The sequence below is a fragment of the Malus domestica genome, chromosome 15 (assembly GCF_042453785.1).
Source record: "Malus domestica chromosome 15, GDT2T_hap1".
NCBI lineage: Eukaryota > Viridiplantae > Streptophyta > Magnoliopsida > Rosales > Rosaceae > Malus > Malus domestica.
In genome coordinates, this window is record NC_091675.1 from 16,784,487 (window position 1) to 16,808,704 (window position 24,218).

Sequence of the window (24,218 nt, forward strand, 5' to 3'; positions counted from 1 at the left end):
CATATATAAGTGTTATTTTCATAATCGTATGATTTTTACTTGTGTAAATAAATAGTGTGAACTATATTTTTTTTATTTTAAAAAACTTCGACAATACAAAGAAAATGTTTGGTACTCAATTCTTCATCTAACAGGTCGTTTTAAATAAGATAAATAATTTATAAATTAACCCTACAATATATATGTGTAGGTCAAATGAATAATAAGGAATTTTGTGATTAGGTGACTCGTACAAGTTGCATATATATGTCACATGAACACAGGGCATGAATGAAAAATAATTATAAAATAGATTGACTGTGTTTACTAATGTAAGCGATAATTTGTTAATAATTTATACCTCCCAATTATCAATTGTAACATTTGTTAATTATAATTTATTTGTTATGTCTAACACGTTGATAAACAGTACATGTCGTAAACTTAAAGTCGACCGATTGGTGTTCTCTTCTCGACCAACTTTTGTTTTTGTATCATGTTGTGTTACGTCAGCCCATTTTCTTAATAAGATGCTATTTTTGAGTTTCTTTTGTAATCTTATAACGCTTTTTTCATTTTGATTGCGTTGCATAACGTTCAACTATTATTATAAAAAGAAAATTAAGTGTGAAAACCAAATTTATTTATCTTGCATCAAACTACCTCGTGATTTCGTGAGGAAGAAAATAATTTTCAATTTATTGCTCCGTCGTGCCATAATTTATTTGTTTATTTATGGTTGTGAATTTGGGAAATTTCATGGAAAAAGAATCGTGACCTTGACTGTTCAACGACCATTTTATTTTTTTGACTTAATTTTGGGAATAAAGACCGCCATGCAAGTTGTAATTAAACAACAACAAAATCTCTGGACCCGTTTGTAGTTATGGTCCACTTTGTATGCGTTGTCAAGGGACAGAATCCGCCGTGCAACTAGTGATGAGCCATGTACACATAACAAAATGTACTGTGTAATATATTCAATTTCTTAGTGTTCCTGGACATGGATTTGCTGTTTTTAAATATTTTAAAGCCTGCGTCGGTTCTGATTGACATAAATTTTAATTTTTTAAAATATTTTGAAATCTAGTGTCGGTTGTAGGCAACAGATTGATTTCCTTTATATACTCTCCCCGTGTTTTCATTTTCCTCTCCCTCATCTTTCTTATTTGCTTTTCCCATTTATAAACCCTCCCCCGGTGTTTTCTTGTTCCTCTCTCATCTTTCTTATTTGTTCTTCTAATTTCATTAATTCCTTCTTCACCACAATAAGTTTTTCTTGCTTCTAATATTTTTATTTTCTCCTCTTATGTTTAATTTTTATTTATAATTTATTTTTGTAGGGAATTTATTTGAGCTGGTTGAGTACATAAAGAATTGATGGATGACGGAATTCTTCCATAATTCAGGTTTCTATCAATGAATTCTTTATTTTTTAAATTGTATAATACACAAGTTTATTTATTTAAAAATTCTAATTTAAGTACTTAGATAAATTCTATTATTTATGTTAAATTAATAAATATTTAGTCAAATTAATTAATTTTGTCACTTGAATTATTATGAGAAAATGGAAATGAATAATATTTATAAGCATTCATGTTAAATTAACAATATTAAATATAACATAAACTTATAATATTTAATAATATAAGAATATATTATGTTAAATTAATTTGTTTTGCACTCTAATTGTGTTTTAATTTGTTTTTGTTGTTATTTTGATAACTTTGATAACTTTTTGTTGTCATTTTAATTTGTTTTTACCATAATAGGGGTTGAAAATTAAAAGATTGCAATCGTGATAGAGTTGGAGGGTTAAAAGATAGAAATTGAAAATTCTAATAGTTATGCCTACATGATAGGGATTGAAAGATTGTAGGCATCTTAGTGTCAACGTAATATTTTATCCTCGTAAAGTGGTAAAACATGAGATGAAGAAGGTGTTAGGCCGTCTACTGAACCCCTTATTGGGGAAGGGCATCCAGAAGAGGTGAAGACTTATTTTAGGTTGCTTGAAGAGGCAGATCAAGATTTGTGGCTATGTTGTAAAGAGTTTAAGAAATTAAAAGTTGTTGTAAGACTATATTAGATCAAGTGTTTAGCGGGAATGCCAGACGAGATCTTGACCACTTTACTGGAGTTAATTAAAAAAATGTTGCCTGAAGGGGATTGTTTGCCTGAATCCTGTTATAAGGCAAAAAAACTTATAAATGACTTGGGTTTGACGTATGTGAAAATTGATGCATGTCCCAATGATTACATGATTTATTGGAAAGATACTTCAGAGTTGACTATGTGCTCGGTTTGTGGTGAATCAAGATATAAAATTACCAACGCAGAGGATAGCTCGAGAAAAAAGATCACAGCTAAGGTTATGTGGTATTTTCCTTTAAAAGCACGATTGCAACAGTTTTTTTATGTCGAAGCATACGGTTGAACATATGAGGTGGCACATAATTGAATGTCCTAAGGATGAGTTTATGAGGCATCCTTCAGATTCTCCAGCATGGAAGCATTTGGATAATTTATATCTAGATTTTGAGTCAGAAATTCAAAACATCAGATTAGGGTTGGCCAGTGATGAATTTAATCCTTTTGGGAAAATGAGGCATGACCATAACACATGGTCTATGGTGTTTTCTGTTTACAATTTGCCACCCTGGATGTGCATGAAGCAACCAGATTTGTTGTTGTCTGTATTAATACCAAGACCCTGCAGTCCTGGTCAAGAGATTGATGTATATATGCGTCCACTGATTGACGAGTTGAATGAGTTGTGGGAGGTGGGCACTCCCACTTATGATGCATATTCCAACCAAAGTTTTACGATGATGGCTGCCGTCTTATGGACTATAAGTGATTTTCCGGCTTATGGAATGATGTCAGGATGGAGTACATATTGCTATAAAGCCTGTCCACATTGCATGCATGATAAAGAATCTATTTATTTGCCGGCGAGTCGTAAGATTTGTTATATGGGGCATCGATACTTTCTTGAAGATAATCATAGGTTTCGAAGGAAAACCACAACTTTTAATGGTTGTCGAGGGCATCGTAGTGCACCAAGGCAGTAGACTGGTTTACAATGTCTCAAAGAACTTTCTACATTGAGATTTACTTTTGGAAAACCAAAGAAATATGCTTCAGTTGGGCAACGCAGAAAAAGAACTTCGAGCAGTATAAGTAGTAACAGTCAGTGGAAGAAGAAATCTATTTTTTATGAACTACCTTATTGGAGGCATTTGTTGATTAGACACAATCTTGATGTTATGCATATCGAGAATAATATATATGACAGTGTGGTGGGAACATTGCTAGATATAGAAAAGTCTAAAGATGGATTGGTTGCACGTGCAGATCTTGAAGTCTTGAACATAAGACATAGTCAACACCCAAGTAGAGAGGGAAATAGAACATTTCTACCTCCAACATTGTTCACGTTGAAAAAAGAAGAAAAAACTGCGTTTTGCAAAATGTTGTCTACTATTTGGGTCCCGAATGGATATTCATCAAATTTATCGCAATGTGTGCACGTGAATGAACAAAAAATACATGGGTTGAAAAGTCACGATTGTCATGTTTTAATGCAGCAGTTACTCCCGCTTGCAATACGGCCGGTTTTGCCTAAAATTGTTACTATGGTATTATTACAGTTGAGTGCAATTTTCAAACAGTTGTGTAGTAGGAAAGAGTCTGAGGAAGGATTCAAGCAACTGAAGTCAAGAATTGCCTTGACATTATGTCAATTTGAAAAAATATTCCCTCCTGCATTTTTTGATATAATGGTGCACCTTCCATTTCACTTGGGAGATGAATCAGCTCTTGCAGGGCCTGTTTAATATAGATGGATGTATTCAATTGAACGGTAATTAATAAATTGTTTAAAATTGTAGTCATAACTTTAATTTATAATTATAATAATTTGTGTTTCGTTTATAATTGAATGTATTTGCAAACGTTGAAGCGCTATGTTCATAATAAGGGTCATCCTGAAGGTTCTATTGCTGAAGCATATTTGGTGGATGAGTGCTTGTCCTTCTGTTCCATGTATCTTAGAGATGTCGAGTCTCATCACACCCGTAGAGGCCGAAATGAAGATGGTATTGGACGTAGAGTGTATGGTGGGTTATCAATTTTTTACTCCAAATGAGGTTATATGTGTTCAGAAGAAAATGTGGAGCTCGATCTAAATGTTCTTACCCATTTAGAAGGTAAGAACATTTAATCATACGTCCTAATGTTTATTGGTTTTCTTAACTTTGAATAATTAATTATCTAAATTTGGACATAAATGCCCAGGCAACATGAGGAATTCTTGAAAACTAAACATCATCGAGAAAGGTTAACTATGCGACAAATCAAAGAGCTAAGCAAGAAAGAATTTCCACAATGGTTCAAGAAACATGTGAGTTGATGCAACAATCGCATTATTTATTTACATTTTTATATTTTAATTATAACATGTTTATAGTTATCATGTCAACTTTTATCTTCATTCTTATTACAGATGAATTCAAGATGTCATCCTAATGACACGTTGATATCTCAAGACTTGCATTGGCTAGCTAATTATCCTAGCAGGGTTGTGAGTAGATATAAAAGTCACATTGTTCATGGGTTCATATTTCGTATAAAATCTGTGGATGATAAGCATAAGAATCAAAATTGTGGTGTCTTTGTACCTGTAAATGTTCCTGGTGCAATTGGGCAAGTGAATTATTATGGCAGAGTTGTAGATATGTTTGAGGTTAAATATTGTGGTCATGCTGAGGATGGAGATATGGGTCGAACTGTGATGTTATTTAAGTGCAAATGGGTTAATAGTGAAAGTCCACGAGGAATGAAGACTAATAAATATGGATTTACTATGGTGAACTTCAATTGATTAGAATTTAAAGAGGATCCCTTCATATTAGCATCACAAGCATTACAAGCATTTTACGTTAAGGACACAATTGAAAAGGATTGGCACATAGTTGTTCGAACGCAGCCAAGGATTTGTTTGACGTATTAGAGGATAATGATGCAATTTATGATTATGCCATACCAAATTTGGATGATTAGATACTTGACCATGAAAATTTTCATACAAGGGTTGGCGTGGAAGAGACTCCTTTTCATGAATCATTACCGTTGCCTACCCAGTTCGCTAGTTATGCCAATGCCGACGACGACACAACGGATGATGACATGGAATAAATATATTAATTGTTTTATGTGTTTTAAGTATTAATTAGACTATATTTTTTGTTTTTTATTACGTATTTTATTTAAGTTCAATTTTATTTATTAAAATCTTAAAATGTTATATGAGATAACCAAAAAAAAAAAACTCATTATTTTTTTGGTATGGGTTAAACATTTAAAAAAAAAAACTATTTTCCTGTCACTTTTACGCGACAGCATTGGTCAGATAATTTGAAATCCACTAGGCGGGAACTTTCCCACTTGTTTTGCATGAGTCAGTATCGGTTTTAACCGACGCCAAGTACATTGAATTCGATGCGAGTTATATTAAATTTGATGTCAAGTAAGTAATGTTGCTTGGAACCGACACTAGTGTCTTTTAATTCAACGCTAGCTTCATTTATTTCAATGTCATGTGGGTAGTGTCAGTTAAAAACGATGTGAAGTTGACTTGGGAAGAGGAATTTCAATCAGTCACTTCGGAATGGGAATTTCAATCAGTCACTTGGGAAGGGGGAGATCAGTTGTCTGATATCGTGTGGTTTTAAACCGACGCCACGTGCATCTTAGTAAAGCTAGGCATAAAATGGTGTCGGTTGTAATCAACACCAAGGTTAACTAAACCGACGCCACATGAATTTCAAGAAACTGTGTTAGAAACTGGTGGTTTGATTTGATGCGACGTGTATATCGGTAAAGTATGTCAGAAGGTGGTGTCGATTTCAACCGACACAAAATGTAACTAAACTGACGCCACGTTAAGCTTAATAATTGTTGTCATAATTGGTTAGATTTAACTCGACGTAATGTGTGTCAGATGTTGGTGTCGGTTTCAATCGACATCAAGCCTCACTTATTTCGACGCTCGTGTGTTTTAATTCGACGTCAGTGACTTAATGTCGGTTTTAGCCGACGCTAACTCAATATCCATATTTAAACCCCTTCTTTCCCCATTTCATCTGTGCCCTCGTTTCTTCCCTAATTTATGTCTCTCATTCTCCTTCCCAATTTCGTCTGTACTTCCATTTCTTCTCCCTTTTCAGTTTTTGTACTTCTCCTTCCAGAAACTGTTGATATGGATCATCATTTGGAAGATGAACATGTTGACGAGGAAGAAGTCGAAGGTGGTCCAATTTTAATTTATTATGGTTTTTAATTTTCGTTTTTTGTTTTGTATTCTAACTAGTATCATGCCTAGATTGAAAATTGATTTTTGTTCCTTGGTTTTTTATTGTTTTTTCTGTATTTATAAGGATCAACTCAACGAGGAAGAGGACCCTCAATTCCCAATTAGAAGGAACAACCTTGTTCTTTTGATGCTTCTAGAAAATGTATTAGTGAAAATTCAAGTGCTTTTTCCAAACATGTAGCGGCAGAGGTTAGAAATTATAGAAATATTCTATTGGTGAGAGATTGGCGTATGATCAAGGAAGAAGGCAGGGAAGCTTTTTGAAATAGAATAAAGGTATAAATATTTTTTGTTACTTGAAGAGAGTAGAATAAGTCAATGTTTATAGTAATAATTAATTTGCTTGAATTTTTTGATGAGTATAGGAACCCAACAGTCAACCTAAAGTCAAACTTCTGCTGATGCACCTGTGTATCCTTATACAAGCTATAATCAGCAACCTCCTTCACATCCGATGTATCCGACACAGCCCATGACATACATGCAGCAGCCACCCATGGCTTACATGCAGCAGCCTTCCATGTCATACAGGCAGCAACCGCCATATCAAATGCCTTTATATCGACCCAAGATGCCTTCTTCTTATGGGATTTGCCCGGATGTTCCAATTGGAGTGTTTTCTGGAATGCTCGCAGGTGCTCCATTATATGTTGACATGGCGAAGGTTTTTGGATCACAAGAAGGATCTGAAGAATGATCCAGGGAAGGAACTGGGTCACATTCGGGCTCCAGTTCTGCTGAGTAGTGTATGTGGTTCGCTTTCTTGTCGGTTATGTATGACACTTGTGCTAGCATTTATAGTCTCTATTTCTTTTTCTTTTTTGTATGTTGTATTTGTAATGTCGGATTTAATGTTTGTTATGACGGATGGGTTTTTGTATGTTATGTGAAATATAAAATGTTTGTTATGAGTATTTGTTAATGGTTGCCTCGGCCTATGTATGAAATATAGTTGAAATTATTTTGATATAATTTGTTGTAATTATTATTAACTAAAAACTGAGGAAGTTCTGTTAAAATATATTATTTTTGGTTTAAACTCTATTTACTACCCTCATGTTTCATGGTTTTCAACATTTAGTACATCAAGTTTTTTTCATCCCAGAGTCATACCTAAAGTGTTAATTTTGGGACAGTCTCATACATCTGTTAGTCAAACTGTTAGTTCTCCCGTTAAGTGATGACATGGCGCCCAGGTGGACAATGATTGGGCGCCACGTGTCATTAAAAAATATTAAAATAATTAAGTAAAAGTTAAAAACAAAAACCATCCCTCCCCCCAACCCAGAAGGAGAAGAAGAAGAAGAAGAATGAGGAAGAAGGAGAAGAAGAAGAAGAAGAAACGAATCTGCAACTCAAAAGAAGAAGAAAAAAAAAACCGAATCTGCAACCAAAAAGAAGAAGAAGAAGAAAAAAAAACAATTCTGCAACCTAGAAGAAAAAGAAGAATGAGGAGGAAGAAGGAGAAGAAGAAGAAAAAAAATGAATCTGCAACCCAGAAGAAGAAGAAAAAGAAAAAGAAGGAGGAGGAAGAAGAAGAAAAAAAAAACAACAACCCAAACCCAGTTCGTCCTCCCCCCCCCCCCCCCCACCGCGACCGCAAACACGTACCCAGAAGGTTCTTCTTATGGGTTGCAGATTCGGTTTTTTTTTTTCTTTTTTTTTCTTCTTCTCCTTCTTCCTCCTTCTTCTGGGTTGCAGATTCGATTTTTTTTTTCTCTTCTTCTGGCTTGGGGGGAAGAATGGTTTTTTTTTTCAACTTTTATTTAATTAATTTTTTTAATGACACGTGGCACCCAATCATTGTCCACCTGGGCACCACTTCATCACTTAACGGGAGAACTAACAGTTTGACTAACGGATGTATGAGACTATTCCAAAACTAACACTTTAGGTATGACTTTGGGATGAAAAAAACTTGATGTATTAAATGCTGAAAACCATGAAACATGAGGGTAGTAAACAGAGAGTTTAACCCATTATTTTTTTATATATCTGGTGTCGCTTATGGACGACAACAACATAATTATTTTATTTATGGAGATGTTAGGTAATGTTGGTTACGACCGACAGTAGCTCAACTATTTTATTTATTTAAATTACATGATGTCGGTTTGGACCGACATTAAGTGTGATATTTTTATTGTTTATTTGTTACTTAATGTCGGTTTTGACCGCTATCATATCAAATTTTAATGTCGCTTATAAGCGATGTAAAAGCCGATGTCGCTTTTAAGTGGCGGTGTTGTTCATTTTTATTTTATATTACTTTGCTTCTTGGTGGCAGATTAAGGGGGTTAAGCAACGTCATTACCCTTTTGGTGACGGTAGTATTGGTGTCGATTCTTGTCACATCTCGGCCCAGGCCCCCACCACATCCCGAGCTCGACTCCGCCGTAGCACGATATTGTCCGCTTTGGGCCTCAACCACGTCCTCACGGTTTTGTTTCTGGGAACTCACACGAGAACTTCCCAGTAGGTCACCCATCATGGAAATGTTCTCGCCCGAACTCGCTTAACTTCAGAGTTCTGATGGAACCCGAAGCCAGTGAGCTCCCAAAAGGCCTCGTGCTAGGAAAAGATGGGAATATACATATAAAGCTTCCACTCCCCTAGGCAATGTGGGATGTTACAATCCACCACCCTTAGGGGCCCGACGTTCTTGTTGGCACACTCACACCATACGACAGAGTGGCTCTGATACCAAATTGTCACATCCCAGCCCGGGCCTTCATCACATCCCGGGCTCAACTCCGCCGTGGCACGATATTGCCCGCTTTGGGCCCCGACCACGCCTTCACGGTTTTGTTTCTGGGAACTCACACGAGAACTTCCCAGTGGATCACCTATCTTAGGATTACTCTCGTGCAATCTCGCTTAACTTCGGAGTTCCTAAGGAACCCGAAACCAGTGAGCTCCAAAAAGGTCTCATGCTAGGTAGAGATGGAAATATACATATAAGGCTTACAAGATCCATTCCCCTAGGCGATGTGGGATGTTACAATCCACCCCCATTGGGGGCCTGACGTCCTTGTCGGCACACTTCCGGCCAGGGATTGGCTCTGATACCAAATTGTCACATCCCGACCTGGGCCCCCACCACATCTCAGGCTCAACTCCGCCGTAGCACGATATTGTCCGCTTTGGGCCCCGACCATGCCCTCAAGGTTTTGTTTCTAGGAACTCACACGAGAACTTCCTAGTGAGTCACCCATCCTAGGATTGCTCTCGCGCGATTTCGCTTAACTTCGAAGTTCTTATGGAACCCGGAAACCAATGAGTTCCCAAAAGGCCTCGTGCTAGGTAGAGATGGGAATATACATATAAGGCTTACAGGATCCACTCCCATGGGCGATGTGGGATGTTACAATAAATGTCACATCCCGGCCCGGGCCCCCACCACATCTCGAGCTCGACTCCGTCGTAGCACGATATTGTCCGCTTTGGGCCCCTACCACGCCCTCACGGTTTTGTTTCTAGGAACTCACACGAGAACTTCCCAGTGGGTCACCCATCATGGGACTGCTCTCGCGCGATCTCGCTTAACTTCGGAGTTCCTACGGAACTCAAAACAAGTGAGCTCCCAAAATGTCTCGTGCTAGGTAGAGATGGGAATATACATATAAGGCTTACAGGATCCACTCCCCTGAGCAATGTGGGATGTTATAGTTCTTCTATCCAACATTGCACTATTTAATGTCGGATTTTTACCAAAAATCCGACATTAATTGGTGTTTCTTGTCGGTTTTACACCGTTAGTGATGTCCCATTTTGTAGTAGTGTTGGAAGTGTTTGAAATGACCGAAAACGCTTTTAAAGAATATGTTTTTGGGTTGCAAAAGCACTTGAAGTGCTTTCTGCAAGACATAGTGGTGGAGCCAACATGGGTTCTTTGGTTGTCCTTGACCCCAACAACTTCAAAAGCCCCATATATATTTGTGTTGTATATTGTATTTGACCCTATAAACACGTAAGGCAAACTAAATTACAACCTTATTCTCCTACTTCTTCTATTTTCCTCTATCGTATTTGTCTTCCTTTTCTCTCTTCTTGTATGAAATACTTTAGTTGAAAAGTCTTGGCATCCTTCAACATTACTATCCTGCTTCCACATTTAACAAGCCTCTACAAATAATAGTAGTTGTCGACATATGTTGGCATAAACTTTGGGCATATGTTAATAAGAATTGGCATGTGCCTACTAGGTGCTTGACGAAATGGCCCGATGAAGCTTATTTGGTTGATATTATGACCCCATTATTTGAAAATCCTTGCTACGCACTGGCAAAACAAACTAGTTTTGTGCTTCTTCCAATAATCACTTTTACATGATTTACTTACATTTTTATTAAAGATTGTTTTCAAAAATATTTTCACCAAAAACGTTTTTAACCATATTAAAAGCACTTTCAAATGAGTTAATATTTTTTTAGTCACGTGACGAGCCCTACAAACATAACAAAATATACTTCATTACAAAACCAATTTTCTTGTCGTTCATGGGCGTAAATTTACTAAGTTAAAACTCCAGAATGGTATCAATTATTTTTTGGGATTTTTAAAAAAATACTTCCAGTACTGTTCATTTTTAACGAAAATCCACATTTTTTCCTTTTTTGGTACTATTGACTTACACCTTTATTTGTCATTTTTCATTAAAACTAAATTATTATTTTTATTTTTCGTTAATTTTCCTTTATTTTTAACTATAATCTTATCTTAATGAATTCACAGATTTTTTTTTAAATTTGGTTTATGGATGTCTTGAATCTTTGAGATGGGTGGGAAAGATTGCATTTGATTGTTTGACAAGCAAATTGAATAAATATATGGATTCCTTAATCTTGACTTTTGACTCTGTGTTATTGGGACTCAATGTGTCTATGTGCAGTGATCAAACGCGTCTCCCGCATCACAATTGTAGAGAGCATCAATTCAAAGGCACACACTCTTGTGGACAAGTTTTCCAATGCCAATTTCCACATGCTCCACTTCCTCTGCATAATCTTGTTTAATTTTCTCGGTTGTTGACTTGTTTAGCTTCAATATCACCAACATTATTCCTGTCCAACATCTTAGTACATTCTCGTTGCACTTCGCTTGTAGTACTCTACTGGTATTTCTCGTAGTATTATCTGTTAATATACTTTGCAACACTTGCATGAAAGTATTACGTTTAGCAAGATATTTATTTCAAAATTTTCAAATTTTCTACGTATTCTACTACTAGTAGTATACACACATTACTTGTCACGCAGTTTTGCTCCCCAACTAAATTGCTCTTGATCTTTGAAGGGTGAAAAAAACTATTTGATGAGAATCAGGACACCCTCACAGAGAAAGTTTTTAGACTTGATGACCACATAACATTTATAATAAAATGTTTTGTTAATATCTTACTTTACAGAAGTAGACATGTTCACATTTCTAGAATGAATGTGTTTCTTCCATACATGCATAAGATGACGGTCAACAAATCATTAACAGAGACTACATGATATATTGTTTCTCCAAAGAAATGTATTTGCTCAAAATTGATTCGACCCTCTAGTTAGTTTAGAACATCGTTTGTGTGATATTTCCGAACCCCCAATATTTAATATTTAAGCACAAAACATAAACTTGATCTTCAAAACTTACCCTTGATCATGAAACTTAGAACTTTGACCACAATAGTAACCACGGCAAATACCTTTATAGGGTTTGGAGCTTTGGCGCGTGCTGCCGCCACCAACAACCATCACTTCACTTCCCGGTAGAAAATGGAAAAGGAAGGGCATTATGGTAATCTCGATCTGTTCGTAGAAGAAGGACATAAAAGCAGGGCAGCGACAAACAAACAGTAAGGGACAAAAAACCTTCAAATCCAGTGACTCCAACAAAAGATCCGCGTCGATGACAAATCCATCCGACTTCTTAATTGATTGTTGTTTGTTGACTGTTGAGATTTCTGCAAAAAAGCACACAAAAATCCCAGTTTCTGCAGAGTTAGACCTAGTTTGGGAGTGAGGTGCTTAAAAAAAAAGCACCTATGAAAAAAAACTGTTAGGGTTTTAGGTGTTTGGTAAACTGAAAAAAAATGGCTTATTTTGGAAGCTGCTGTGAGAATAAACTGAAATCAAAGGAAAAAGCTGAAGCTGTTATTTGCAGCTTTGGAAAACTGGCTTCAAAGCACACGGGGCTACAGTGCTCCTTTAATGAAAAGACTCACTATCAGACTGCTTTTTTTTCCAAAAGCACTTTTACAAAAAAGTTTACCAAACGCTCTACTGATTTATTTCACAGCCGCTTATTCTCACAGCAGCTTTTTTTCAAAACACAACAATAACAAACCAGCACTTAGAAGCACGTCTGTGTTCCCCTTGGAAAATAAGCACTTCTGTGTTTTTTCACGGAAACCGCCTCTCCAACTCCAAGCTTACTTTTTTGACCGCCCACTCTCTCTCTATCTCCCCTCTTTCTTTCTCTCTCTACAGCTGCTAATGCTCATGTTTTGTATGTTATGAACAACACAAGCTCTACAAGTAGCCTGTTCACATCTGTGAGAAGCAGTTTATAAGTGCTTTTCTCAAAGCTTTGAATACATCAACAACTCGTGGGCTTTGAACCAAAGAAAATAAAAAAAGGGAAAGAAAACTCAAGCGTTGAATCCAAAACAATTTCCCCCCACCATTCCCTCTTCTGTCTTCCAATTCCACGGCAACCAAATCCCCAAAACTTTTTTATTGACCTTGAATTCAAAGTTTCATCGTTTTCCATTTTTTCCATCTTCCAAATTTCCAATTCCGTCGTTTCGACACGTATTCGAAGGAGACTAGTGGGGTTAGTTGTTTGTTTGCTGAGGCGAATTTATGTGTATATATATATATATATATATATAAGCATATAGCAGTCAGACTCACTCAAATCCCATCTTCCAATTCAATTCAACATCTCTCTGGAGTTTTGGAATTTCAAAAGCACTTTTCAGGACTTTGTGAAAAATCCCATTTCAGGTTAGGCAATGTTTCATCTCTCAATTCTGTTAACAACCCAAGTTGTAGATTTGATTAAATTTTATGGGATTTTGATTAAATCTTTGGTGGTTTGAATCTTTAGTCTAATTATGTTCTTGTTAATTAATTAGCAGGTGACGATTTTGCGCCTTTCAACCTGAACCTGTTGAGCAATTCTTATGGGGCTATCATTCTCACTACTTGCCTCAGCCTGGGAAGAAATTGCGAGGCATAGATTCTTCGAGTTGACCTACAACATCAGTTTAACTCCCAGAGATATTGGAGCACAAGTTATTCGAAGAACACACAGCTTTAAGAAAATAGAATCCGAATCCATGACAGTTAATTCAAACAGTTCTAGCAAGTCGGGGACTAACAATTCGATTCGCTTGAGGGAATACAAACCCGAAAATGTGATACTCGACAAGAATCTTTCGTTTAAAGGTCTTGTCCAAGAGCAACAAGACATGGGGTTAGATTTTTGTAAAGGCAAAAATGAATTGAAGCACAAACCAATGCCTGCACTTGCTCTGCCTGAGCCGCCGGTTTTTTCTTCGCCAAGGCCGGTTAGCGAGCTTGATGCTGCTGCTGTTAAGCTTCAGAAGGTTTACAAGAGTTACCGGACCCGAAGAAACCTTGCAGATTGTGCTGTGGTGGTTGAGGAGCTATGGTGAGTCTTTTTGCAATTTCATTCCATTGATTTGATCAAATTTTCAATATTTTTAAATGGTTTGATTAATTTTCGTTTTTTCGAAACCTTTAGGTGGAAGGCATTAGATTTTGCAGCTCTGAAGAGGAGTTCTGTGTCGTTCTTCAATGTTGAGAAGCCGGAAACCGCTGTTTCGCGGTGGGCAAGAGCTAGGACTAGAGCAGCCAAGGTTGGAAAGGGTTTGTCCAAGGATGAGAAGGCACAAAAATTGGCTCTTCAACACTGGCTTGAAGCGGTAAGGTCTTGCGAAAACTCAACAACGATTTATCTGACTCTGACCTTAAAAAAATCGATGACTTTTTGTGCTTATTCAAAAAGATTATGGGATTCATGATCTAACATTCAGATGTTTCTTGATGTTTTATGCAGATTGATCCACGACATCGGTATGGACACAATTTACACTTCTACTATGATCTCTGGTTTGAAAGTGAGAGCAGCCAACCTTTCTTCTACTGGTAAGTAGTAGTGTTTATATTGTTCATTTTTTCTAAGATGGTTTATATCTCAATTACTGATCTATCTGTGTAATGCAGGCTGGATGTCGGAGACGGGAAAGAAATAAACCTCGAGAAATGCTCGAGGACAGTCCTACAACGTCAATGCATCAAGTATCTTGGACCGGTTAGTCACATACCCTAAACCCGAATTTCGTTTACCACCAACATAATGCTTGTTAATTGCATACTTAATTGTGTTTTTTTTGTGCCTGCAATATTTTCAGATTGAAAGAGAAGCATATGAAGTAGTATTGGAAAATGGAAAACTTTTATACAGGCAAAGTGGGGTGCTTGTGAACACAAGCGAAGGTTCCAAATGGATATTTGTCCTCAGCACGACAAGGTCTTTGTACGTTGGGCAGAAGAAGAAGGGTCAGTTCCAACACTCGAGTTTTCTAGCAGGTGGTGCTACCACAGCAGCTGGAAGATTGGTTGCCCGTGACGGGATTCTTGAGGTACGAAATTTATCCCTACATACGTGTGAGCGCAGGCCAAGAGGCTAGCAATGCATTGTGTGTTTTCTTATGGTCCAAGTAACTTTGATGTCATTTCTTAACTTAATTTCAACTGTTAATTTCAGGCTATTTGGCCATACAGTGGTCATTACCACCCAACAGAAGAGAACTTCATGGAATTTATCAGCTTCCTAGAAGATAATCACGTCGACCTCTCCAATGTCAAGGTAAATGCTTCATGTCTATTTCTTATCCAATAACTGCTGTTTATGAAATTTAAACTCAGAACCTCGTCAGATAAAGTGAAAACTAGAGGTCACTAGCTCAAATGATCACGGTTGTGTGCTTGTTTGTTCACGTTCTAACTTATATTTCTCTTGATTTTCCTCAGAGGTACGCAATTGATGATGACTCTTCTTATACGAAGACCACTGAAGCGGAATCAACAAAGGAGGGTTCGTTCAAATCGACCGAATCGGACGGTGCAAACAAAACTGATTCACATGGCTTGGCCAGCAAGGCTCCAATCACAACCGTTCAAGAACAAACTAAGAAGGTTGATAGTGCCACTGCCAATGCCAAGCCACCAGTTTTTGACGCGTACAAGCGCTTGTCATGCAAATGGACTACAGCAACTGGACCCCGAATCGGGTGTGTCCGGGACTACCCGACCGAGCTACAATTCAGGGCACTTGAACACGTTAACCTATCTCCCCGGGTCGGTCCTGGACCGTCAGTACGTTATGGCCCAATTCCATCTCCAAGGCCCAGCCCAAACGTCTGGCTCTCACCCCGGCTCTCATATATGGGCCTTCCTAGCCCAAGGACCCCAATCCCCGCAGCCAACTAAGCTCGCCGAAGGGAACATTAGGCTCGTGGGCTGGGTTAGGTAGCAGTAGGTTAATAATGGGCCAAAGCAGCCGTACAAGAATGGTGGGCCTCTCGCTAAGCCCAATAAGGAGGAGTTAAGGGAACTAACCCAATTTTTTCGTTCCTTCGATCTCGATCATTTGATTTTTTGTACATGCATTGTAAACCAAGTGGTTTCTTTCTGTCAAATTTTCTACTGATTTGACTCATGTATTTTTTGGGTCGGGTCGGGTTTAATTTATTCATTATTTGTATACCAGGAAGTCGAGGCCACTGAATGAAATGTAATATTCAAAATTTTCGTTTAGTAATTGTTCTATTTTAGAGCGTCAACAATAATTTTTTATTTTTGGCAAGCATTCAAAAAAATGAAAATTAATAAAAATGATTCGAAAATTTTGAGTTTTAAAAGATAAAATAAATAGTAAAGTAAATAATACCATAATTGACTTTTTAATGTAAAAATATAATTTTTTATTTAAATAAATAGTATTAGAAATTTTTCGCTAAAATTTCCTTCAAAAAAAATCTACAATAGTCCTTGCGAAATGATACATGACTTTTTTTTCTTTTTTAGGAACAAAATGATACATAATTTTTGTATTGGTATGAAGAAAAAAGATGGACAGAGAGTTAGAAGGAATATATTATGATTTTATATTATGTTATTTTCAATGACATCATATGGTTGTGTCTGGTTCGGGAGACAAGAGAGGCAGAGAGAGTAATCAATCCATCACTCAACTCAATCAAACCTCGCTGACACACTCCAGAATAAGACAAAAAGATGAAAATGCAGAGTCACCAGACCTACCTAGAGTTTGTGTAGCCTGCACTGCACTGCGCTTGACCAGATCTCTCTTCTTCATCGCCCAAATTTTGGAGAACAATTAGCATGAAATAGTTACATCATCACAGTAACGTTCTATTAATAATATAAGATGATATAGTTAAAAGCTAACACATGTCTTTGAGTTATTAGTATGGAACTTTGTAAACGATATACTTGTGTTATGCAAGTTTTTCTCTAAATTTTTTGTGAATATATGAGTGTTTGACATGAAAATGAAAAACAAAACTGTCTCCAAGTTGATGCTTAACTTTTATAAATGACGCATTAATTTTTTGTTAATAATCCTCTCTTAAGCGGTTTACTCCAATATTTTGGTACCTTTCAATTCTTTTTGTCAGTGTCCCTTTAAGGGAGCCCGGACACAAGATTTTGTTCTATTTTAGGAGTGAAACTTCCATGGAGATGACGAATATACGTTTCTCACTAGCAATAGTATTTATGTTAAAAGGGTGGAAGAGTGCATTGAGTTTCAAAATGAACTAGTAATTCGTCTTTGAAAGAAATCGAATTTAAAACATCTTATCTATAAAGTTACAAATAAAAAAAAAATATTATTAAACCGTAATTATTAAAGCTTCTTTGATTATCTTAGGTATGCTGTTTTAAGAGAGAAGAAGCATTCTGCTTAATTAAATAGGAAAACTAATGAAAAGGGCTTGAAAACTTTGAGTTTTAATGATAAGGACAAAATAAAGGGTAAAGTGAATAGTACCAGGATTGACTTTTTAGTGTAAAAATGTGATTTTTCGTTAAAGTGAACAGTACCGGGTGCTTTTCGTTAAAGTTCCCTAATTAAATTCCATTTTCTGATCAGTCTCATATATAGTCATAGACCACCCTAAACTAGCTAGCTAGACATGTCATGCAATGCAGAATCCCATCCCCATCCCCCTCTATCTCGCTCTCTCACGGTCTGGATGTCGATAGATGCTAAGAGTACGGCCTCATTCATAACCATATGATAGCTTGGCTACCGATGCTAGTAGGGGTTAACATTGGGTGGGTTTGTGGGGTTGGATTTAAAGGACTTCTCTACCCTTCCAGGTCTCATATATTTTCATCATCTTTTATTTATGCAGTCACGGATAAGCGATATTATTATTTTATATCACTATTATTTTTTATTTAATTATTTCTATAAAAAAATTAATATAAAATGTTGACGTGCCTTAATCGTGACTGCACAAAATAGAAGGGAATGAGAACATATAGGAACTGAGAGGGCAAAGAAGCCGGGTCCATAGATAAATTTGTTGGTCAATCTAATAGGATGTGGATCCCTTCGGATTCTAAATGGTATTCTCACATTTTAACCGTTGATTCATGCTGTAAAAAATTATTCTGATTTTTTTTATTTAAAATTAAACATAAATAATATTTAACGAAAACTGATCGCATGATATACGATTAACGGTTAAAATGAGGGATTCTTATGATTCCCACAACTAGAATCCGGAGAGGATTGTTGTCAAATCTAATACATTCGGATTGACATTTTCATTAAAAAAAAAGAAATAAATAATATACCAAAATATTTGTACATAAATATATTGTAGTGAATTACTGGTACATAAGAAATTATGCAAAAACACAAATGTATCGAAAATTCTATACCTAAATATATGATAATTGTATGGTAATTGCTTTCACCGTCACGTGTCAATATGTCATGCATCCTCTACATATGGAAAACAGGAAAAGGCAGGTCTATAGGGTAGCCCCCGTAGGGCTCATGTCTAGTAGTAGCCACATGCAATCTCTGTGTATGTTGAGGCCTACGTTTCTGGAGACTGCATTTGCATAATCGCATGCATGTACAAATTTACAAGAGTCCCTTCACAATTTCCTCTTTTACTTCATTTTTGGGTTTGATAACATGATATTAGGGTTATTGGGGGACCTGGAGGAAGAAATGAAGATAAACGTCCAAAGAAGGGGAGGCCAAGGCCCAATAGAACTGGGATGGACAATTCCGAGCGCTATGAACAACTGCTCAATAGTATGGTTTGCTTGCCAAGCCGAGCACATCCGAATAAGGTACTTACTGACCATTGGCAGCAAGTTGGCATACTAACAACTTCATAGAACAAAGTCTTAGGAGTAGACTTCTTTAGACATCAATCGCTTGGCTTGGGTTTCCACCAACTCCAAGACTGAGCAAGGAGCTCGTTATGTGTTGCCTTCATAAAACGTGCAAGTGGATCTGAGCAAGTGTCACTTTGCCACCATGTGTGCACTAAAGAAAAAGGGGCAACTAGCAGATTACGTCAACGTCCTTGGTTTAATAAATGCGAAAGCAGTGGAAAACTCAAGCCAGACTTGAGGCACATGGAGGGCTTATATAAGGAGAGCGAGTATACGCACCCTTTGTAACAGGTCGAACAAGAAATTGTGCAAAAATAAACTAGATTATACTAAGCGCCTATTTTAACCTATACTCAATATATCCGAGCACCACAATTAATGTAATCCAGTTTTTAAATGTAAACCACATAAATCTTGTTATTAAGTTCTTATTAACTTGGAGCACACCTTAAACCGATCACATCGGTCTTTGTTAAACTCTCAAATTTGAGCGTTAACACTAATAAAGCTTGTGTAGCTAATAGCTAGCTATGAGTTGGACTAAATTAAAGGGTGAATGACAACAAACTTCACGATAGATAGTAAATGAGATTTTGATGTGAGCTACTCACAGGAAATTGAATAAGTCGTTATTGCAACAGCATTATGACCATAAGCAAGAAAAGCATCAATCCCAACACAATAAAATCTTTTTTGACTCATCAATTCACTGAAAATTTCAGACTTTAGAGGGCACAGCCAGATGGACTGTGTGTTCTCCATCAACCCTTCCTGTTTGAAAATTGACCCCAAGTTCAGACTTCAACGACTTTTTTAACTTACTATTTAGTAGGCTAATTAAATCAGAGAGCATCTTATTGATTGGTGTCTCAGGTACTTAGTCATATGGTTGAAATTCTGAATAAGAGAGTACCTAAGCTAAGTTACTAGTTCCAAAACACGAAACATAACGCTAAAAAGACAGTAACTTAAACTAATTATGCAACGGTGTATGAAAATGTGTAAATATATGATAGGGTAAATTATACAGTAGCCCCTCAGGTTTTAAGGTCTATTACAATCTCATACAACATCTTTAAAAATTTCACTTTCATACCTCAAGTACTATTTTATTTCAATATAATACATCCGTTAGATTTTCCATCTATTAATCTGTTAAATGCTGACGTGGCTGCCACATTTGTGCCATGTGGCTGCCAAATATGTGTCACGCGGCAAAAAAAATAATTTTTTAATTTTTTTTAAAACCTAAATCTTCTAAATAAATTATAAAACTAAAAAAAAAAAAATCAAAAACCAAAGCCCACTTCGTCTTCCCTCCCTCCCTTCCTCCTCCCCCACCCCCCAAAACCCAACCTGCAACCCAAAAGAAGAAGAGGAGGAAAACAAAAATCATCTTCATCTTCCCCGTGGCACCCATCGCGCACCCACCCCCTGCACCCACCCTCTTCCCTCCTCTACACACCCCACCGCACCCATCTTCATCTTCTCCGCAACCCAGAAAAAAAAAACGTCAGAGACACGTCCCTGCAACCCATACCCCCGCAAACCAAAACCCAGAAACTTTCCCACCCTTCCCCCCACCCCCCCCCCTGGACCCCAACGAACTCGACCCACCACCACCCTAGCCCAACCGGAAAAAAATTCACTCTCTTCTTCCCATCCTAAATCACCCACCATGAACCCAAGCTCTTCGACCTCGTGCACTGGAAGCTCGCCCACGCAAATGGCTACCCCCCAAGGCTGCATCTTTTGAACCCCCCTTCTTCTCGATCCGGTCACGGCCTCCGACCCACCGTTCCTAATTGATTGGAGTTCGCAGGTCCCGCTCCGAATCGATTGTGTTCCCGACTGACTTGGGTTTAATTGGCATTTCTAAATTTTTTGTAAAAATGTGAAATTGGTTTTGCTTTTGTTTTGTTTGATGGATTTGGATAAACAAAGCAGGGGGTTTGAGGAGGAAGACGGCGGCGGTGGTACACGGGTGAACTGGAGAAGAAGGGTGAGGGTGACGGTTTGTAAGGGATGGGAGGTGTGGGTCTGGGGAGAGAGAAGGGATGGGAGGGCGAAGAAGGAGGAAATGGAGAAGTGGGTCGGGGGGTTTCTGGGTTTGTATGGTTTTTTATTTTTTTTATTTTTTTAGTTTTATAATTTATTTAGAAGATTTAGGTTTAAAAAAAAAACAATTAAAAAATTAATTTTTTTTTGCCACGTGGCACACATTTGGCAACCACGTGGCGCAAATGTGGCAACCACGTCAGCATTTAACAGATTAATGGATGAAAAATGTAACGGATGTATTATTTTGAAATAAAATAGAACGTGAGGTATGAAAGTGAAATGTTTTAAAGATATTGTATGTGGTTGTAATAGACCTTAAAACTGAGAGGCTACTGTGTAATTTACCCTATTTGATAAAACATGACATTTGGGACACTATTATTTTAGCCTTTTTTTTGTTTCAAATAGATCTCTCAACTTCGAAATTTCTTGTGGCCTTGACCAATCCGTCCGAAGGGACAGGGTCAGAGTCCATATCTTCACATAAATCAGACAGTTTTCACGTTTTCTATGTATTGTTTTCCCTCTTTTATTGATCAGACCGTAGGACTGATTGAGTTGTCAAAAGAAAGACAACCAAAGGGAGCATTCCCCAAATTCCAATCTTCTCAATGTCATTTTGTTTCTTGGTTTAGGGTTCTGTTTGACAAGAAGGCGGACAAGAAGGTCGAATAAATTCACCTCCTCTCTCTCTCTCTCTCTCTCTCCTCTCTCTTTCCTCTGTAGAAAATCTCCCCCCTCCAGAGTGCACCATAATCACTGCCACAAGAAGAAAGAAAGAAACAGTATATTTTGTCTTCTTCCACTGGTCTTCAAACCTCTCTACCTCTCTCTCTCTCTCTCTCTCTCTCTCTCTCTCTCTATATATATATATATATATATACACACACACATATATGGCATTGCTTGCATTTTGTCCCCCCGCCACTCACAAAACAGGTCATCACTTTTGCCATTTGGATATTTCCAACAAAAATGAAGAGAAGGACATGCTGCATTACTGTAGTGGTTACTCTTCTGTGTTGGGTTTCTGTTACAAGCAGGCCCTTTGCATCCTATGACGTTCCCCATCAAGAAGGTAAAAAGCTACTTGTACCATATTTCTCATGGGAGATTCTCAGCTGTTTCCGGGAATTTATCACCGTATCTCTGTATTTCTCATCACTATATTTTCGGTTGTATGCTAGAATCAAGTCTTTTCATATAGTTATATGTTTACCCAAATACCTTTTCTTATAGCTAATCAAACAGAGAGAAACCAATATTCCCCAGGAGCTACCTTTCACTCAAAACAGGTACATCTTTGGTTCTCCATCTCTGGATATTATGTGTATATATAACATATATTATAATATTTTTGTGTATATATATGTATGTGTTTGGGTGTACGGATAATTAGGGTTTGTCTTTAGGGAGTTGAGGAAGGCATGGAACAAAGAAAGTACAGAGGGCTGAGTAGGCTGGGGTCAAGACCACCATATTGTAAGCACGTATGTGGAAGCTGCGAGCCATGTGTTCCAGTTCAGACACCCACAACCACTGACCACTTTGGAGTTCAATATGCAAATTATGAGCCTGAGGGTTGGAGATGCAAATGTGGCTCTACTTTCTTCACTCCATAAAAAAAAATTGTTCTGTTTCAAGCGGTTTTCAACGGAACATAGTAATATTTTCGCTAGCTATTTCAAACTTCATGCTCTTGCTAGGAGGCTTGCGATGTATAAACCGAAAATTTCGTTTTTGTTTTTTTTATTTTTTTTTAAGCTTTACACAGTTAGGAGTCTAGCTGGGCACAGGCTCTGAGGTTCGAGTTATAATCACACGGTAAAACTTACGACGAGTTCGGAGTTCGATATCTACTAATTGTAACTGATCTAATAGAATATTATTGTGTTAAAAAGAACCTGAGATGATTTATGCACAATGCTATTTAATAAATATACTGTTGATATCGATGAGGTATTGACATTATTGTCAATTAACTTGTCAACAACAAAATGTATCAATTAACATGTGATTAATACATTAGCAATGATAACAGTACAAACCCGACTTTTAATAAAAGATGGAACCTACCAATTCCCATATAATTAGTTTAAAGGATATTTTGGATGTGGTTTCTAGTCCTTATCATTTTTTTTATCAAAATCTCTTGACTTTGTACATCTCACTATATTACTATTAATATTTATATATTTATAGTTTTGACATTAATTGTTTGATATTTTATGAGATTTATAATCCTATAAATTTAAAATCTCTCATTATAATACTATTAGAAACGGTAACAATAAAAAAACTCAAATATTTTGATTGAATAAATGGATAAAAACTATGTAAAAGTAAGAAATAAAAAATGGCAAAAGAATGTATCCGTAGTGTTAAAAAATTTGGTACATTTCACATATAACAAAGTGGTACATTAATAAAGAAGAATGGGGACATTAGAAATAAATTAGGGTGCAGATAAAAAATTAAAAATTATGAGTACGAACGAATTTTAAAAAATATAGGCGTTAGAAGAAATTAATACATGGGTACAAAATAAAACTAAAAAGAAAATACTACAAATTTAAAAAAAATGTTGCAAATTAAAAGTGAATACAAACTAAAAATATAAATATATGATACAAAGTTTAGGCATAAAACATAAATATACCATATGTTATTTTTCTATTATTGATTAAATATACAATGTCACGTAACGGTCTACACATGAGTACAAACACAAATAAAACTTTAAAAAATATGGGCACAAAAAGAAACTAATATATGGGTACAAATTAAAAATGAAAAGAAAATTGGTACAAATTAAAAAATATTTGCAAATTAAAAATAGGTACAAACTAAAAATAAAAATATATGATAAAAAATTTAGCCATAAATATAAATATACCAATTGTAACATTTTTAACATTAAAGGAATATATTTAAAAATAAAAATATTTTATTATTCAAATAATTAATGATGTTATTATTAATACCCAAGGACCTTGATCAAAAATTGAAAATGAATAGGATTTTAATCAATGGAGTAACAAAAATAAAGATGTGAACCTAATTTTCTCTTAGTTTAATTTCCATGTAAGGTATAACCTTACCTTTCTTTCACTGAAATTATTGCCATTGAAAATTACCAGTACACATTTGGTAGTAATGTTCTTCACCCTCCAAACAAGTTAGAATTTAAAGAAAACTAATTCCAAAACAAGAAAAAAAATGTCTTAGCGTAACAGTACTTGTCTTTTTATTGTCTGTAAATTACAGTTTAACATATATAGATTTGCGTGATAAAATGTAAAAGTAGAACTTTTATTTGAATACGTCAAACT

The 24,218-nt window shown here is 36.4% G+C and overlaps 1 protein-coding gene and 1 long non-coding RNA gene across 3 annotated transcripts; both read left to right on the forward strand.

The window, feature by feature from the left end:
• The first annotated feature begins 12,805 nt into the window (after positions 1-12,805).
• On the forward strand, positions 12,806-16,194 carry LOC103400821 (IQ domain-containing protein IQM1-like). Of its 2 annotated transcripts, none has more exons than XM_008339498.4 (8): positions 12,806-13,353; positions 13,485-14,023; positions 14,117-14,297; positions 14,432-14,520; positions 14,599-14,686; positions 14,787-15,017; positions 15,143-15,244; positions 15,409-16,194. In XM_008339498.4, exons 2-8 carry the CDS (start codon positions 13,533-13,535, stop codon positions 15,865-15,867), a joined length of 1,641 nt encoding a protein of 546 aa, XP_008337720.1. In that variant the 5' UTR covers positions 12,806-13,353; positions 13,485-13,532; the 3' UTR covers positions 15,868-16,194. The 2 variants fall into 2 exon arrangements, with proteins under 2 accessions (XP_008337720.1, XP_008337721.1); XM_008339499.4 differs by having other exon boundaries at positions 12,881-13,353; positions 13,488-14,023.
• A 5,077-nt stretch (positions 16,195-21,271) lies between these two features.
• LOC108169592 (uncharacterized) lies at positions 21,272-22,789 on the forward strand. The gene is made up of 3 exons (XR_011576789.1): positions 21,272-21,964; positions 22,126-22,181; positions 22,299-22,789. It is a non-coding gene; the product is annotated as an uncharacterized lncRNA (long non-coding RNA).
• The last annotated feature ends 1,429 nt before the right edge of the window (positions 22,790-24,218 follow it).